Source organism: Pinus tabuliformis, chromosome 5_2 (genome assembly GCF_031772625.1).
Source record: "Pinus tabuliformis cultivar Carrire ecotype Pingquan chromosome 5_2, CPIR1, whole genome shotgun sequence".
Taxonomy (NCBI): Eukaryota; Viridiplantae; Streptophyta; class Pinopsida; order Pinales; family Pinaceae; genus Pinus; species Pinus tabuliformis.
Window position 1 is genome coordinate 653,114,817 of NC_142306.1, and position 14,189 is coordinate 653,129,005.

Consider the following 14,189-nt stretch of genomic DNA (forward strand, 5'->3'; position numbering starts at 1 on the left):
TCCAATTTATGATCTAGACCCTTAGTACCACCACTAGACATATAAAATGGTGTTTGTAATAAACATTGAAATAATGCAAATAAGACCTGTTGCTTATAAAACATTGCAAAGGTTTAGTAATCATTTAGCTAGGTAATTACAACAGTTAACTCAGGTATGAACCTTTTTAGATTGCCATTCATCGAGGATAAATTTAACCATAATAATCAATTTAATCCCAAAGTCCTCAAACTAGTAGTCGGGAATGTAATCACTGCGATAAACATAGAGTCATGATTATACTAAGTTAGAGATTGTGATAAAATAAAAAGCATAAAACATACCATTTAGTCATAATTCTAGTTGCATGGTAATTTTATTTTTTATTTTATTTTATTTATTTATTTTTTAAATGGGTGTGTGAGTGTATGTGATATTTTCTCTTTTGTTTTTCTTTCCTTTTTTAAAAGTAGTTGATTATACCAATCTAGCTCATAATCACATTACATAGTCAGATATGTCATAACATGAAACTCAAAACAGGGGGAGGAAAAAACCACAGATTGGGAGGACACCATATGACATACTTGTTTCACAACACATTTATCTTAAATCTACTGTCTTAATTAAAAGGAAAAAATAAACATAATAAAGTAAAAGAAAAAGTGAAGTTTTGTGATAAACTCATTAATTCCTTCCTAAAATTAAAAATTAAAAAAAAAAACAAATAAACAAACAAAAACAAATCATAATAACAATGGCAAGAAAAGTGAAGTTTTGGGATAAACTCATTAATCCCTTCATCTATATTAAAAAAAAAAACATAGTATTTATTCAATAAAAAAATATATGCAATAAATATAAATGTTGTATGCGAGTAAAATTAAATTTAATTAAAAAAAACAAATAAACATCAAATTATAAAAGGTTAATTTTAAAATTTATAAAATGTTATATTTTAAAATTTTGATAATTTTTAAAGTAAAATAATTTTATTAATTATACCAATTGAAAAAAAAATTTAAAAAAATCATGAAAATTTAACAAACTCAGATTTTAAAATTTTCTATCCACACAAAGTCACGAATGTGGTTAACATGCAAGGGGAAGTAGTGAACTTTCAATACTTAGGACAACAACTTTAGTTTCATAAAACTTATATTATTCAAGATTATTATAAAAAGTGAATAAAATATGTTGGAAAGGGAGAGTTGTAATGTAGGAAATATATTAATATATATTTTTATATTTTAGTGTGTAATAGTGAGTATAATAAGATGTTTTTGGTTTTAAGTATGTTATGTAGTATTATGTAAATTTTAAAATCCAAATTATAAATCTTTAGATTAAAATATGTTTTTCAATTAGAAAATAAATTTATCAAATATAAAATTAATTATTTGTCATCTTAAATGAATTGCCTTAGCTGACACCGTGTCCTATTGTTGACCGTGGATTTGTGGTGTTAGACGATTGAACAAAGTTTGATCGTTGATCCAAAAGAAGTATGGATTTGTAGCGCTTCAGCTTCCTTTCCCTGCAAATGTACCCTTGAGTAACCCCTCTCTGCGGGTGCTCCCGGAGGCAGGAGGGTTCAAAATATCTGCATCTCAAAGAAATTTTCCCTGTCAATGCAGCCCTCGGTTTACAAAGATTTATTACTAATCGCCTCAGAGCTGCTTTTGATGCAGTATTCTTTAATGGGTACCCAATATTGGCATTGGCCTTGAGTTGCTTTAGCCACGAAGGGGAAAATACAAACTCTTCAACGTCAGTGTACATCATCCATTGACACTTCTGTTTGGCCATGAGAGCACAGTGTGAGAATCCAGATTCCTGTGTCTTGGCCCATGGCCATGGATGCCTGCTTACCTTGTAATTTTCTGACAAAAACCCTTCAACAGTTTCTGCTAGATCGTCTTCACTGTTGTTATCATACAGAAAGAAGTGTTCCACACCTAGATGAGAATGGTAGATAACCCATTCTCTTATGTATTTTGAAACGTTGAACACCATGGTGCAGGCACAGAGTAGTTTCATTTTCTGTGCATTATCTTGAGTACTACTTTTGCTTGAATGATGAGATGGTGGGATTTCATAATAAGCGATGGAAGGAATTGATTTCCCATGGATTCAAAGAGTGATTTCGGAGGCAATGAGCTGATAACGAACTGATTCATTGGGATGCTCGCATCTAAAGACTTCTTGTGCAGAGAGTGTGACCATAGTTTCAATGGTATTGTTGAATATGCAGCGTAGATATTTGGTTTCAATGTTGAGTCCTTGTCTATTGTTAATCCCTTTGGCAAATACAACAATATCCCTCTCTGTGGCCAAGCTCTCATATACCATATAATCCCATTTGATGGGTCTGGAATGATCAAAGTAACCCAATTTTGCTGTGATAATCTCTGGTAAATCTGAGCTATAATTAGTTGTGTCCACTAGGGCAATTGATGTTGTAGACCAGTGGGTAGCAGGTGGAGGAGCATGGCATCTGACTGCAACTTGTGGTTGGGTAGAATATCCAAATTGTAAATACTCGATGGCATTCACTGGTGTATGGATTTGTTGCGAGAATGAATAGCTGGGGGATGATTTGTGGGATATCAGATTGGAGTTTGCAGAAGACAGGCGTACTAAGAAGAGGACTTCCTCAGGAAGAAATACAATGTCTTGGATGAAGGAACTCTTGTTGGTTTGATTGGTTAGCAACAGGGGAAAGCTCTTTGTGAATTTCATAGCCTGTGGTTTATACAGATTGAGTTCTTTCTCCATTAAGCTTTTTTGCAGGCTTCCATATTGAAAAAAAGAAACATTCCTTGCCCACGTCTCGGTATTAACCCGGTATGATTTAACTACAGAGCCAAGAACAAAGTATCTATTAGCTACAAAATCCATTCTGCTATTCAACATTTTACAGACATCTATGCACATCAAGAATTAATGCCCAGAAAAATGGGGCTCTGCAACAACCTTGTAAAAATGAGAAATACACTAGGATGCCTCAAATTCAGTACTCAGAGAAATACACTGATGATACTTATGAATACAGGTTTGTAACTCAGAGCTTGCGCTATTTTTTTTGTTAAATAAAATATTTGTTTTGCTTTTTCGCTGGATGGTGGAATTTCAATAATCTGTTAGAGATTCCTCTGAAGTTGGTGATATCGTTCGTCTTCTACAATTTGGGCAAAATGATAGTTTCATCTCTCAGATACCTAGTTTATATGTGGTTAGGTGCATTCTTCAAATATTGTAATACTTTTCATGTGTGGATTTATATGATGGGGTTAGGTTATGTTGCACACATACAGAGGCTTGGTCATGTACTCACTTTCTGTCTTTTTCTATGGAATAGACATATGCTTAATAATCAACACTATCAAACCATAGTTTCAATTGTATTGTTGAATATGCAGCGTAGATATTTGGTTTCAATGTTGAGTCCTTGTCTATTGTTAATCCCTTTGGCAAATACAACAATATCCCTCTCTATGGCCAAGCTCTCATATACCATATAATCCCATTTGATGGGTCTGGAATGATCAAAGTAACCCAATTTTGCTGTGATGATCTCTGGTAAATCTGAGCTATAATTAGCTGTGTCCACTAGGGCAACTGATGTTGCAGACCAGTTGGTAGCAGGTGGAGGAGCCTGGCATCTGACTGCAGCTCGTGGTTGGGTAGAATATCCAAATTGTAAATACTCGATGGCATTCACTGGTGTATGGATTTGTTGCGAGAATGAACAACTGGGGGATGATTTGTGGGATATCAGATTGGAGTTTGTAGAAGACAGGCGTACTAATAAGAGGACTTCCTCAGGAAGAAATACAATGTCTTGGATGAAGGAACTCCTGTTGGTTTGATTGGTTAGCAACAGGGGAAAGCTCTTTGTGGATTTCGCAGCCTGTGGTTTATGCAAATTGGGTTCTTTCTCCATTAAGCTTTCTTGCAGGCTTCCATATTGAAAAAAAGAAACATTCCTTGACCATGTCTCGGTATTAACCCGGTATGATTTAACTACAGAGCCAAGAACAAAGTATCTATTAGCTACAAAATCCATTCTGCTATTCAACATTTTACAGACATCTATGCATCAAGAATTAATGCCCAGAAAAGTGGGGCTCTGCAACAACCTTGTACAAATGAGAAATACACCAGGATGCCTTAAATTCAGTACTCAGAGAAATACACTTCCTCAGGAAGAAATACAATGTCTTGGATGAAGGAACTCCTGTTGGTTTGATTGGTTAGCAACAGGGGAAAGCTCTTTGTGAATTTCGCAGCCTGTGGTTTATACAGATTGGGTTCTTTCTCCATTAAGCCTTCTTGCAGGTTTCCATATTGAAAAAAAGAAGCATTCCTTGACCATGTCTCGGTATTAACCTGATATGATTTAACTGCAAAGCCAAGAACAAAGTATCTATTAGCTACAAAATCCATTCTGCTATTCAACATCTTACAGACATCTATGCATAAAAAATTAATGCCCAGAAAAGTGGGGCTCTGCAACAACCTTGTAAAAATGAGAAATACACCAGGATGCCTTAAATTCAGTACTCAGAGAAATACACTGATGATACTTATGAATACAGGTTTGTAACTCAGAGCTTGCGTTATTTTTTTTGTTAAATAAAATATTTGTTTTGCTTTTTGGCTGGATGGTGGACTTTCAGTAATCTGTTAGAGATTCCTCTGATGTTGGTGATATCGTTTGTCTTCTACGATTTGGGCAAAATGATAGTTTCATCTCTCAGATACCTAGTTTATATGGGGTTAGGTGCATTCTTCAAATATTGTAATACTTTTCATGTGTGGATTTATATGATGGGGTTAGGTTATGTTGCGCACATACATAGGCTTGGTCATGTACTCACTTTCTGTCTTTTTCTATGGAATAGACGTATGCTTAATAATCAACACTATCAAATCGTAAAGTGATGCTTGTCATGAATTAACATGTATTCTTAGTCGTAGAATAGGCCTTAAGCCAGGGGCAGACCCTGCATCCAATTTTGAGCTTTTCAATCTTTGTTGGACAAGCCTTTGTTTTTAGACCTACTTGATTTCTGTCAAGTGAAAATAAGAACCTCACAGTGAGTATATAAAAGGATGTAATGTCAAATATCTTAATAAAATTGAAGGAATCGTTGCCCATGATATCTGGAATTTATTCAGAAATTTTCTTTTTCCGAGCTAAAGGATCGATGGTCGTTCCAATCCTACAATCATATCTGTTAACTTCAAAATCTCCTTATAAGATGTATTCGAAATTCTCTGTCATCATGGCCCTCCACCCAAGACAACCTATTGATGTCTAGATTGAAGGTTTTCCATGAATTTATGTAGGTCCCTTTAAAGTTAGAATGCCAAGTAATTAAATAAATGCAGAGAATGAGATGATGTGTCCATGTTGTTCTTACGTTGCCAATAATTTCCTAGAAGTTTGGACATATATTAAATAAATGCCCGATAACTGCTTTTGGTCAGTTACAATTAGATGCATATCAAAGTTTCTTTGAGATAATGCATATCAAAGTTTCTTTGAGATATTTATAGTTTTATCTTTGAGTGTGGGTATGCTTGATTGCTGGCTGTCTAGGTGGTGAGTTGAATATCTGTAATTAGGGTTTTATTTCACCCAAATGGATTATTTTGATGATTGAGCATTATGTGTCATCTCCAGACATGTGGTTCTCCCTTCGGAAACTGCCAGATTGCTTCCCAAGAACTGACTTCTCAATGAAGTAAGCATCGCATTTTTGTTCTCAAATGCTATTTTTAATGCAAATGCATCCGTCTTTCCAACTTACCAATGTGGTAATCAGCACCTAATTTGTTTTCAAATGCCATTTTTAATGCAAATGCATTTGTTTTGCCAACTTCCCAATGTGGTAATCAACACCTAATTTGTTTTCAAATGCCAATTTTAATGCGATAATCTATTTGTTTGTTTTATTTTTTATTTTTATTATTATAAACATGTTAATAATTTTAACCAAATTGATATTATTTTTGGTCCAGAACGAATGGCGAGCCATTGGAGTTCAGCAGTCTCGTGGATGGGTGCACTATGCCATTCATCGTCCTGAGCCACACATCATTTAGAATGCCACGTAATTAAATAAATCCATAGAAGGAGACGATGTAATTTTCCTGTCAATGCAGCCCCCGGTTTACTAAGATTTATTACTAATTGCCTCAGAGCTGCTTTTGATGCAGTTTTCTTTAATGGGTACCCAATATTGGCATTGGCCTTGAGTTGCTTTAGCCATGAAGGAGAAAATACAAACTCGTCAACGTCAGTGTACATCATCCATTGACACTTCCGTTTGGCCATGAGAGCACAGTATGAGAATCCAGATTCCTTTGTCTTGGCCCATGGCCATGGATGCCTACTTACCTTGTAATTTTCTGGCAGTAACCCTTCAATAGTTTCTGCCAGATCGTCTTCACTGTTGTTATCATACAAAAAGAAGTGTTCCACATCCAGATGAGAATGGTAGATAACCCATTCTCTTATGTATTTTGCAACGTTGAACACCATGGTGCAGGCATAGAGTAGTTTCATTTTCTATGCATTACCTTGAGTACTACTTTTGCTTGAATGATGAGATGGCAGGATTTCATAATAAGCGACGGAAGGAATTGATTTCCCATGGATTCGAAGAGTGATTTAAGAGGCAATGAGCTGATAACGAACTGATTCATTGGGATGCTCGCATCTAAAGACTTCTTGTGCAGAGAGTGTGACCATAGTTTCAATGGTATTGTTGAATATGCAGTGTAGATATTTGGTTTCAATGTTGAGTCCTTGTCTATTGTTAATCCCTTTGGCAAATACAACAATATACCTCTCTGTGGCCAAGCTCTCATATACCGTATAATCCCATTTGATGGGTCTGGAATGATCAAAGTAACCCAATTTTGCTGTGATGATCTCTGGTAAATCTGATCTATAATTAGTTGTGTCCACTAGGGCAACTGATGTTGCAGACCAGTGGGTAGTAGGTGGAGGAGCCTGGCATCTGACTGCAGCTCGTGGTTGGGTAGAATATCCAAATTGTAAATACTCGATGGCATTCACTAGTGTATGGATTTGTTGCGAGAATGAACAACTGGGGGATGATTTGTGGGATATCAGATTGACGTTTGCAGAAGACAGGCGTACTAAGAAGAGGACTTCCCCGTGAAGAAATACAATGTCTTGGATGAAGGAACTCCTGTTGGTTTGATTGGTTAGCAACAGGGGAAAGCTCTTTGTGAATTTCGCAGCCTGTGGTTTATACATATTGGGTTCTTTCACCATTAAGCTTTCTTGCAAGCTTCCATATTGAAAAAAAAGGAACATTCCTTGACCATGTCTCGGTATTAACCCAGTATGATTTAATTATAGAGCCAAGAACAAAGTATCTATTAGCTACAAAATCCATTTTGCTATTCAAAATTTTACAGACATCTATGCATCAAGAAGTAATGCCCAGAAAAATTGGGCTCTGCAACAACCTTGTAAAAATGAGAAATACACTAGGATGCCTCAAATTCAGTACTCAGAGAAATACACTGATGATACTTATGAATACAGGTTTGTAACTCAGAGCTTGCGGTATTTTTTTATTAAATAAAATATTTGTTTTGCGTTTTGGCTGGATGGTGGACTTTCAGTAATCTGTTAGAGATTCCTCTGATGTTGGTGATATGTTTCGTCTTCTACGATTTGGGAAAAATGATAGTTTCATCTCTCAGATACCTAGTTTATATGGGGTTAGGTGCATTCTTCAAATATTGTAATACTTTTCATGTGTGGATTTATATGATGGGGTTAGGTTATGTTGCGCACATACAGAGGCTTGGTCATGTACTCACTTTCTGTCTTTTTCTATGGAATAGATGTATTCTTAATAATCAACACTATCAAACCATAGTTTCAATGGTATTATTGAATATGCAGCGTAGATATTTGGTTTCAATGTTGAGTCCTTGTCTATTGTTAATCCCTTTGGCAAATACAACAATATCCCTCTCTGTGGCCAAGCTCTCATATACCATATAATCCCATTTGATGGGTCTGGAATGATCAAAGTAACCCAATTTTGCTGTGATGATCTCTGGTAAATATGAGCTATAATTAGCTATGTCCACTAGGGCAACTGATGTTGCAGACCAGTGGGTAGCAGGTGGAGGAGCCTGGCATCTGACTGCAGCTCGTTGTTGGGTAGAATATCCAAATTGTAAATACTTGATGGCATTCATTGGTGTATGGATTTGTTGTGAGAATGAACAGCTGGGGGATGATTTGTGGGATATCAGATTGGAGTTTGCAGAAGACAGGCGTACTAAGAAGATGAATTCCTCAGGAAGAAATACAATGTCTTGGATGAAGGAACTCCTGTTGGTTTGATTGGTTAGCAACAGGGGAAAGTTCTCTGTGAATTTCGCAGCCTGTGGTTTATACAGATTTGGTTCTTTCTCCATTAAGCTTTCTTGCAGGCTTCCATATTGAAAAAAAGAAACATTCCATGACCATGTCTCAGTATTAACCCAGTATGATTTAACTGCAGAGCCAAGAACAAAGTATCTATTAGCTACAAAATCCGTTCTGCTATTCAACAATTTACAAACATTTATGCATCAAGAATTAATGCCCAGAAAAATTGGGCTCTGCAACAACCTTGTAAAAATGAGAAATACACCAGGATGCCTCAAATTCAGTACTCAGAGAAATACACTATTGATAATTATGAATACAGTTTTGTAACTCAGAGCTTGCGCTATTTTTTTTGTTAAATAAAATATTTGTTTTGCTTTTTGGTTGGATGGTGGACTTTCAGTAATCTGTTAGAGATTCCTCTGATGTTGGTGATATCGTTCGTCTTCTACGATTTGGGCAAAATGATAATTTCATCTCTTAGATACCTAGTTTATATGGGGTTAGGTGCATTCTTCAAATATTGTAATACTTTTGATGTGTGGATTTATATGATGGGGTTAGGTTATGTTGCGCACATACAGAGGCTTGGTCATGTACTCACTTTCTGTCTTTTTCTATGGAATAGGCATATGCTTGATAATCAACACTTTCAAACCATGTTAGTGATGCATGTCATGAATTAACATGTATTTTTAGTCTTAGAATAGGCCTTAAGCCAGGGGCAGACCCTACATGCAATTTTGAGCTTTTCATTCTTTGTTGGACACGCCTTTGTTTTTAGACCTACTTGATTTCTGTCAAGTGAAAATAAGAACCTCACAGTCAGTATATAAAAGGATGTAATGTCAAATATCTTAATAAAATTGAAGGAATCGTTGCCCAGGATATCTGGAATTTGTTAAGAAATTTTCTTTTTCCGAGCTAAAGGATCGACGATCGTTCCAATCTTGCAATCATATTTGTTAACTTCAAAATCTCATTATAAGATGTATTCGAAATTCTCTGTCATCATGGCCCTCCACCCAAGACAACATATTGATGTCTAGATTGAAGGTTTTCCATGAATTTATGTAGGTCCCTTTGAAGTTAGAATGCCAGGTAATTAAATAAATGCAGAGAAGGAGACGATGTGTCCACGTTGTTCTTACATTGCAAATAATTTCCTGGAAGTTTGGACATATATTAAATAAATACCTGATAACTGCTTTTGGTCAGTTACAATCAGATGCATATCAAAGTTTCTTTGAGATATTTATAGTTTTATCTTTGAGTGTGGGTATGCTTGATTGCTGGCTGTCTAGGTGGTGAGTTGAATATCTGTAATTAGGGTTTTATTTCACCCAAATGGATTATTTTGATGATTGGGCATTATGTGTCATCTCCAGACATGTGGTTCTCCCTTCGGAAACTGCCAGATTGCTTCCCAAGAATTGACTTCTCAATGAAGTAAGCACCGCATTTTTGTTCTCAAATGATATTTTTAATGCAAATGCATCTGTTTTTCCAACTTCCCAATGTGGTAATCAGCACCGAATTTGTTTTCAAATGCCATTTTTAATGCAAATGCATATGTTTTTCCAACTTCCCAATATGGTAATTAGCACCTAATTTGTTTTCAAATGCCATTTTTAATGCGATAATATGTTTGTTTGTTTTATTTTTTATTTTTATTATTATAAACATATTAATAATTTTATACAAATTGATATTATTTTTGGTCCAGAACGAATGGCGAGCCATTGGAGTTCACCAGTCTCGTGGATGGGTGCACTATGCCATTCATTGTCCTGAGCCACACATCATTTAGAATGCCAGGTAATTAAATAAATGCAGAGAAGGAGACGATGTAATTTGCCTTGTCAATGCAGCCCTCGGTTTACTAAGATTTATTACTAATCGCCTCAAAGCTGCTTTTGATGCAGTTTTCTTTAATGGGTACCCAATATTGGCATTGGCCTTGAGTTGCTTTAGCCACGAAGGAGAAAATACAAACTCGTCAACGTCAGTGTACATCATCCATTGACACTTTTGTTTGGCCATGTGAGTGCAGTGTGAGAATCCAGATTCCTGTTTCTTGGCCCATGGCCATGGATACCTGCTTACCTTGTAATTTTCTGGCAGTAACCCTTCAACGACTTCTGCCAGATCGTCTTCACTGTTGTTATCATACAGAAAGAAGTGTTCCACACCCAGATGAGAATGGTAGATAACCCATTCTCCTATGTATTTTGCAACGTTGAACACCATGGTGTAGGCACAGAGTAGTTTCATTTTCTGTGCATTATCTTGAGTACTACTTTTTCTTGAATGATGAGATGGCAAGATTTCATAATAAGCGATGGAAGGAATTGATTTCCCATGGATTCGAAGAGTGAATTCGGAGGCAATGAGCTGATAACGAACTGATTCATTGGGATGCTCGCATCTAAAGACTTCTTGTGCAGAGAGTGTGACCATAGTTTCAATGGTATTGTTGAATATGCAGTGTAGATATTTGGTTTCAATGTTGAGTCCTTGTCTATTGTTAATCCCTTTGGAAAATACAACAATATCCCTCTCTGTGGCCAAGCTCTCATATACCATATAATCCCATTTGATGGGTCTGAAATGATCAAAGTAACCCAATTTTGCTGTGATAATCTCTGGTAAATCTGATCTATAATTAGTTGTGTCCACTAGGGCAACTGATGTTGCAGACCAGTGGGTAGCAGGTGGAGGAGCCTGGGATCTGACTGCAGCTCGTGGTTGGGTAGAATATCCAAATTGTAAATACTCGATGGCATTCACTGGTGTATGGATTGGTTGCGAGAATGAATAGCTGGGGGATGATTTGTGGGATATCAGATTGGAGTTTGCAAAAGACAGGTGTACTAAGAATAGGACTTCCTCAGGAAGAAATACAATGTCTTGGATGAAGGAACTCCTGTTGGTTTGATTGGTTAGCAACAGGGGAAAGCTCTTTATGAATTTCGCAGCCTGTGGTTTATACAGATTGGGTTCTTTCTCCATTAAGCTTTCTTGCAGGCTTCCATATTAAAAAAAAGAAACATTCCTTGACCATGTCTTGGTATTAACCCAGTATGATTTAACTACAGAGCCAAGAACAAAGTATCTATTACCTACAAAATCCATTCTGCTATTCAACATTTTACAGACTTCTATGCATCAAGAATTAATGCCCAGAAAAATTGGGCTCTGCAACAACCTTGTAAAAATGAGAAATACACTAGGATGCCTCAAATTCAGTACTCTGAGAAATACACTGATGATACTTATGAATACAGGTTTGTAACTTAGAGCTTGAGCTATTTTTTTGTTAAATAAAATATTTGTTTTGCTTTTTGGCTGGATGGTGGACTTTCAGTAATCTGTTAGAGATTCCTCTGATGTTGGTGATATCTTTCGTCTTCTACAATTTGGTCAAAATGATAGTTTCATCTCTTAGATACCTAGTTTATATGGGGTTAGGTGCATTCTTCAAATATTGTAATACTTTTGATGTGTGGATTTATATGATGGGGTTAGGTTATGTTGCGCACATACATAGGCTTGGTCATGTACTCACTTTCTGTCTTTTTCTATGGAATAGACGTATGCTTAATAATCAACACTATCAAACCGTGTTAGTGATGCCTGTCATGAATTAACATGTATTCTTAGTTGTAGAATAGGCCTTAAGCCAGGGGCAGACCCTGCATCCAATTTTGAGCTTTTCATTCTTTGTTGGACAAGCCTTTGTTTTTAGACCTGCTTGATTTCTGTCAAGTGAAAATAATAACCTCACAGTCAGTATATAAAAGGATGTAATGTCAAATATCTTAATAAAATTGAAGGAATCGTTGCCCATGGTATCTGGAATTTATTAAGAAATTTGCTTTTGCCGAGCTAAAGGATCGACGATCGTTCCAATTCTACAATCATATCTGTTAACTTCAAAATCTCCTTATAAGATGTATTCGAAATTCTCTGTCATCATGGCCCTCCACCCAAGACAACCTATTGATGTCTAGATTGAAGTTTTTCCATGAATTTATGTAGGTCCCTTTAAAGTTAGAATGCCGGGTAATTAAATAAATGCAGAGAAGGAGATGATGTGTCCATGTTGTTCTTACATTGCAAATAATTTCCTAGAAGTTTGGACATATATTAAATAAATGCCCGATAACTGCTTTTGGTCAATTACAATCTGATGCATATCAAAGTTTCTTTGAGATAATGCATATCAAAGTTTCTTTGAGATATTTATAGTTTTATCTTTGAGTGTGGGTATGATTGATTGCTGGCTATTTAGGTGGTGAGTTGAATATCTGTAATTAGGGTTTTATTTCACCCAAATGGATTATTTTGATGATTGGGCATTATGTGTCATCTCTAGACATGTGGTTCTCCCTTCGGAAATTACCATATTGCTTCCCAAGAACTGACTTCTCAATGAAGTAAGCATCGCATTTTTGTGCGCAAATGCTATTTTTAATGCAAATGCATCTGTTTTTCCAACTTCCCAATGTGGTAATCAGCACCTAATTTGTTTTCAAATGCCATTTTTAATGCAAATGCATCTGTTTTGCCAACTTCCCAATGTGGTAATCAGCACCTAATTTGTTTTCAAATGCCATTTTTAATGCGATAATATGTTTGTTTGTTTTATTTTTTATTTTTATTATTATAAACATATTAATAATTTTAACCAAATTGATATTCTTTTTGGTCCAGAACGAATGGCAAGCCATTGGAGTCCAACAGTCTCGTGGATGGGTGCACTATGCCATTCATCGTCCTGAGCCACACATCATTTAGAATGCCAGGTAATTAAATAAATGCAGAGAAGGAGACGATGTGTCCACGTTGTTCTTACATTGCAAATCATTTCCTGGAAGTTTGGACATATATTAAATAAATGCTCGATAATTGCTTTTGGTCAGTTACAATCAGATGCATATCAATGTTTCTTTGAGATATTTATAGTTTTATCTTTGAGTGTGGGTATGCTTGATTGCTGGCTGTCTAGGTGGTGAGTTGAATATCTATAATTAGGGTTTTATTTCACCCAAATGGATTATTTTGATGATTGGGCGTTATGTGTCCTCTCCAGACATGTGGTTCTCCCTTCGGAAACTGCCAAATTGCTTCCCAAGAACCAACTTCTCAACGAGGTAAGCACCGCATTTTTGTTCTCAATTGCTATTTTTAATGCAAATGCATTTGTTTTGCCAACTTCCCAATGTGGTAATCAACACTTAATTTGTTTTCAAATGCCATTTTTAATGTGATAATTTGTTTGTTTGTTTTATTTTTTATTTTTATTATTATAAACATATTAATAATTTTAACCAAATTGATATTATTTTTGGTCCAGAACGAATGGCGAGCCATTGGAGTTCAGCAGTCTCATGGATGGGTGCACTATGCCATTCATCGTCCTGAGCCACACATCATGTTATTCAGAAGACCTTTGAATTACCAACAAAACCAACAGCAACAGGCTGGGGCTCAATCTCCACCTATGGTTCTGAAAGCCCAGTGAGTTCTATCGTGGGCAAAGCAGGGGCTCAATCTCAACCTATGGGTCTGAATGCCCAGTGAGTTTTATTGTGGGCAAAGCGGACTGGCCTGCCTGATGTGCTCAATTTTGAATGATTGATTGGATTTTATTATATAAATAATTGAGAGAAACGAAGAATAATAATTTGTATAATTTTGATTAAGGATTTATTTTATTTTACACAATTTATTGACTAGGTTTAGTTTGAATGATTGAATTATTATAATATTT

General features: G+C 35.9%; 1 protein-coding gene across 1 annotated transcript; it reads left to right on the forward strand.

Annotated features, from left to right (window-relative positions):
- Nucleotides 1–11,647: 11,647 nt before the first annotated feature.
- On the forward strand, nucleotides 11,648–13,940 carry LOC149160744 (cyclin-dependent kinases regulatory subunit 1-like). The gene is made up of 3 exons (XM_089435396.1): nucleotides 11,648–11,700; nucleotides 13,509–13,569; nucleotides 13,773–13,940. Exons 1-3 carry the CDS (start codon nucleotides 11,648–11,650, stop codon nucleotides 13,938–13,940), a joined length of 282 nt encoding a protein of 93 aa, XP_089291522.1.
- Nucleotides 13,941–14,189: the final 249 nt, after the last annotated feature.

Excerpts from the sequence above, each read along its gene's own strand:
- LOC149160744 (XM_089435396.1), top strand. The coding sequence starts at position 11,648 with ATGCCTCAAATTCAGTACTCTGAGAAATACACTGATGATACTTATGAA. Across the intron at positions 11,701-13,508 it reads GATGATACTTATGAATACAG|ACATGTGGTTCTCCCTTCGG; the intron begins GTTTGTAACTTA and ends TGTCCTCTCCAG. Across the intron at positions 13,570-13,772 it reads AGAACCAACTTCTCAACGAG|AACGAATGGCGAGCCATTGG; the intron begins GTAAGCACCGCA and ends TTTTTGGTCCAG.